Here is a 4,853-nt window from a genome sequence, read left to right on the forward strand (position 1 = left end):
ACATCTTATCATGCAGAAAGAATGTGCTAGGCTATTGCTGTGCACTCGGGCGACCCCAAAACAGATGTGCGTCTGTCACTACTCCCCTTATATCATCCACGAAACAAAAATGATTCACATCTCCGCCCACCTCCCTGCAGAGACTGTATTTCTGCCGAGAACATGAAGTGTAAACACATCTTCAAACAATTACGAATAAGTCACCTTTATTTAGATTATCCTCACGTAAACATACAGATATATTTTTGGGGTCTCGGTGCACGTCTGTCTGACCATGCGACTGTTGGTTTAACTGAGCTAGCAGGGCTATTACGAAAACACAGGGAGAAGAGAGAAGACTCAGTTAATTTCAGAGACTTGGACATGATATGTGCTTTTATTGCGCACCCCCTTCACCACTACCCCCGCCTCCTCAAACACACACACACACACACACACACTGATATCCGGGCGAACTCCTCTCAACACCTTCTCCGAAATCTTGCCTTGCACGGACATGATCTCACTTAAGCTGACCGGCCAGGCCTCGCTCGCTGGCTCGCCTGCCACCAGCTGCTTGTCCAACAGCTGATATGTATTTCATTCTCACATGCTAACATACTGTACGTAAACTATTTACTATACTGTTAATTTAAAAAACCTTGTTTTAGTAATTTGGGAGGTAAAGCCTGCCTAGGCTACATGTCCTCATGATATCCCACAAGGCGAAGTCAATGCAGGCCTACTTGCGTAATGCTTTATTACAAACAAAAAAAACATCACACCTGTAGCCTATTGCTGTTATTAGCCTAATAAAAATAAAAAATAGGTCTATCTTTAAGATATTGTATCTGAATTAGGATGTTAATCATTGTGAGTATTATAGACAATTTGTGACTATTGGGGTTTCCAACTAGACGTTCAATCATTTAAATCGTGAGCAATGTCTTGACATAATCTTTGGGAAACGTTCTTAAAACATCAATGTTTCTAGAAATTAAACGAATACAAACTACTACTCTGCATGCTTTGTATGCCATCCTTTGTTGTCACAGACAAGTAGGCCAATAGGTCACATATAGAGATACATCACGGTAGGCATAGAGGTTTCCGCGCCAGTTAACGTCCTGTACAAAGAGGTTTTTTGACTGGTTGCATTACCTGTAGTGAAATTCCACACTAAATATTTGCTTCAGGCTGAGTGGATCCCCCCCCAACACACACACACACACACACTCACACACACAGACAGACCCTTTTTTTTTTATAACGCCTTCAGACGAAACTCTTGACTTTCAATATCATGTGGCCTACATATGAAATAATATCTAAAGTATATGTAGCTGGCATCAAACCTGTAGCAGAACCACTGAAACTAGCCCATATGTGCCATTGAAATAAACTATTTTTAACAGATAGAGGTCGCTGTTGTCTCTCAAAAAAGGTAGCCTATGGAACTCACCAAGTGTTGGGAATCTCATTGATCAGACCCGTTTGTTAAAGGCGCTACAAATGAACCGTGTAAATGCGATATTTATTTTAAAAACGTGTATTTTTCGAGTTCAAGGAGAAAAAAATATGTATCTTAAAAACGGATTGTATCTCCTTAATAATAACTTACGACTGTTTTCGACTGTCTCGTCAAAATGTTTACGGTAGGCCTACTTTACCTTAACACTGATGTATTTCCACAAATGAGGAAGTAAAGACAATATCACAAAATTATCAGCGTAACGACCCAGTATCTCGTTTTCTTTATTACACAAAATATAATCTTTGGACAAATTTCCCGTTTTTACAAATAGTTCTCCATAAAGTAATAATGAAAAACAACATAGGTTACAAGATAAACGCGAAAGCAAACATGAAATGAAATCATGGTGTGATATGTTATGGGATCAGTATATTTTCTAGGACACTGTTATATGACATATAGGCTAACTTGTTCTTGATTTCTCATTAAATAATTTATTTATTTATTTTCGCTGCTCAGGAGACGGTCTTCAAAACCCGATGTGTTGCTTCGTGGTGAGACCTGGTGAAGGAGAATTTGGAGAAAATAAATATCAGGTTGAAACAATATTGTTGTCTAAGTTCTGGAAAGTTTGGGAAATTGGCGTAGTTTTGTCAAAATTAAACATACATTAAAACACATTTGCAGTGGCTATCAAACAATGTTATTGCAAAACCTTGCAAAATAATGGCGAAATTACCTGTCATGCATTTGTGGGAATGGCGATCTCAGCACTGGTGTCCGTGGTTCGATCCTCTGCTGCACGTTTTCCTGATCTACAGTCACATGAAAACACAAAAAATTGTTAATTGGCATTTAAATCATCCAATATCAAGAGGTCAAAACAATTGTGACAGATTTCTCTGTGACAGTATAATTCAATATGTTTAGGAAAAATATGAAATTAAATGTATTTGACATGTACCATGACGTTGAGGGCTGAAGCCGTCCGACGAATTTTCGCTGTCTCCCTCTGGTCCTGAATGGCCAGCCGGTGATGGTGACCTCTTGATGTGCGCCGCGGGACTGTGGCTGTAGTTGTGACTGCTTTGATTAACACCCAGAAGTGACCTGACGTTCATTAGGGAATTGGCGCTGAGAAAGGCGGCACTTGCCGCCCAGTTGTGCAGTTTTCCAATCTGGCAAGTGTATATTCCGTGAGTCGGGAGAAATGCTGGGTGGTGAGACGGCAGAGAGGTTCGCAGGCCTACAGGGGCCGTGAGCGCACCAACTTTCTGAGAGTTGTCAGGACTAGTTGCCGTCTCCGCCAAAGACCAAATCTTTGGCTTAGTGTTTGAGGGCCTGTGACATCCTGGTCCATCGGGGGAAAGTGCAGGGACATTTTTGACAACTTGTGGTTCTTTATTAATAGCAAGCGAATCACTCACACCCTTGAGCTCGGGAAGAGGTAAAGTCCGTTTTGGCTCCATATTTTCCACATTAACACGTTCACCAGCACTTGGCTTGTCGAGGGACACTTGTTCCAGCTTACTTTGCTCCTCTGTATTTTCGTCTGTTTTGACGACGTCGATGCTTTCCAAATCAATTTCTTCGTCATCCTCATTCTTGTCATGATCCTCCTCGTTGTCACTGTCAAATATCCTGCCGTCACGATCCTCAGCGCTGCGTCCCCACGTCACTTTGTTCTCCTTTTTTAGTCGCCTGCGCGCGTTGGCGAACCAGGTAGACACTTGGGTAAGGGTCATCTTGGTGATGATGGCCAGCATGATCTTCTCTCCCTTGGTGGGATAAGGATTCTTCTTGTGCTCCTGCAGCCAGGCTTTCAGAGTGCTTGTAGTCTCCCGTGTGGCACTCTTCGCTCGGGACGGGTCTCCGTATTGGTACTGGCCGTATGGGTAGAAGCCGGGGGCCGGATGCACGAAGCCTGAGGGATGGGCACCAGGAGAATCCTTCAGCTCATATTGCGAACCCTGAAAACATAAAGACAAAAGTTTGTGCTTGATAACAATTTAGGCCCTCAAATCATCCACGAAACACTACAGTATGGGTTAATTTAGCCTGAAATAGTGACTGGACAACTAAAAAGGCCAACGTTGGAAATAAACAGGGGGAGATGCAATGATTTAAACTAACCTAAATCATATATGGATTATATTATGCACTGTGACAATTCTGGATGCTTCGCCTTTATTTAAGTTATTGAGAAATATTGTCGATAAGGCTACATAGTGTCATATTAAGCAAAATAATTATATTTATCTGATTGAAATCACGGCTGTAAATATTGATAATTAATTCCCATAAAATATGTCAGATTTAAGAAGGCTACACAACTTAAGTGACTGATTAAAATGAAAATTGTATTAGGTCATTTCGTTGTTTTGCCTTGCAGACACAGGTCACATCATTTACTAAAACGATGGGAAACAGATGATCTTTTAAGTTTGAAAAATAACATTTCCCAAATACAAGCCAAAGTAATGGAAATGATTTCCCCGTATCATATATTAAATGAATCCAACGTTTTCGACACATATGTGCAAGATACAAAGAGCCACCATCTTCTGATTAAAGCCTATTTGCATATTGACATTTACACAATTTTAATTTTAAAGATGTATTTCGGGTGCATTATAACTTTCACTCTTTTTCGGATTTACCGCTATATTACTTGGAGTGTTCAACACGTAAATCAATGGCAATGCCATGTTCATCTTCTTACCATTTGGGACAGTAGGGCCAGTTCGGCGCTGTTATAGGGGAGAAAAGCGCTATAGTTTTGCGCAGTCCACGGGCTTGCATACATGCCCAACATCGATGTGACTGCCGGCGCTCCTGCAGACGGATTCCCACCGCTTTCAGAGCTCCCTTCTCGGGTCGATGCTGACAAAACTCCGGTCCTCTCTCCACCGTAAGCCTCTGGGGAGGCGCTCAAAAACTGGGGGTAACCCAGCTGAGAAAAAGACATGTCCAATTTCAGTCAAGCCACTCGAAAGAAAAAAAAAAGACTCCAGTAAGGTAAGATGTCAAAATCACTGCAGACTTCTCCGTTCGCGGTTGTCCCAAGGATACACTCCAAGCGGCAGTTGAGCGCCAAGTGATGTGACCACCCTTAGGACTCCTCACAATTTGAAGTTGACGGTTTGATTGGCATGCTACTTAAGCGCGAGGCCCCTCCTTTATCGGGAGCATACGATTAGTGCATTGGTCGGGGTTGTCTCTCTCTCTCTTTCTCGTGTGTGTGTGTGTGTGTATGTGTGTGTGTGTGTGTGTGTTTGGGAAAGGATAAGGAGGGAGGAGGGAGAGGTGATTATGGGCTATTTAAGTGTTTATTTTCGGAGGTTAAAGTTTGGTTGTGGGTAAGTGACTAAGGACTGTATGTCTATGCACAGTTTTTAAA

At 42.0% G+C, this 4,853-nt stretch overlaps 1 protein-coding gene across 1 annotated transcript; it reads right to left on the minus strand.

The window, feature by feature from the left end:
* Window positions 1-1,704: 1,704 nt before the first annotated feature.
* irx1b (iroquois homeobox 1b) lies at window positions 1,705-4,646 on the minus strand. The gene is made up of 4 exons (XM_048229756.1): window positions 4,176-4,646; window positions 2,418-3,423; window positions 2,193-2,268; window positions 1,705-2,014 (listed from the first exon to the last, which is right to left on the minus strand). The coding sequence occupies exons 1-4, from the start codon at window positions 4,419-4,421 to the stop codon at window positions 1,969-1,971; spliced, it is 1,374 nt and encodes a 457-aa protein (XP_048085713.1). The 5' UTR covers window positions 4,422-4,646; the 3' UTR covers window positions 1,705-1,968.
* Between the last annotated feature and the right edge of the window lie 207 nt (window positions 4,647-4,853).

Source organism: Alosa alosa, chromosome 20, assembly GCF_017589495.1.
Source record: "Alosa alosa isolate M-15738 ecotype Scorff River chromosome 20, AALO_Geno_1.1, whole genome shotgun sequence".
NCBI lineage: Eukaryota > Metazoa > Chordata > Actinopteri > Clupeiformes > Clupeidae > Alosa > Alosa alosa.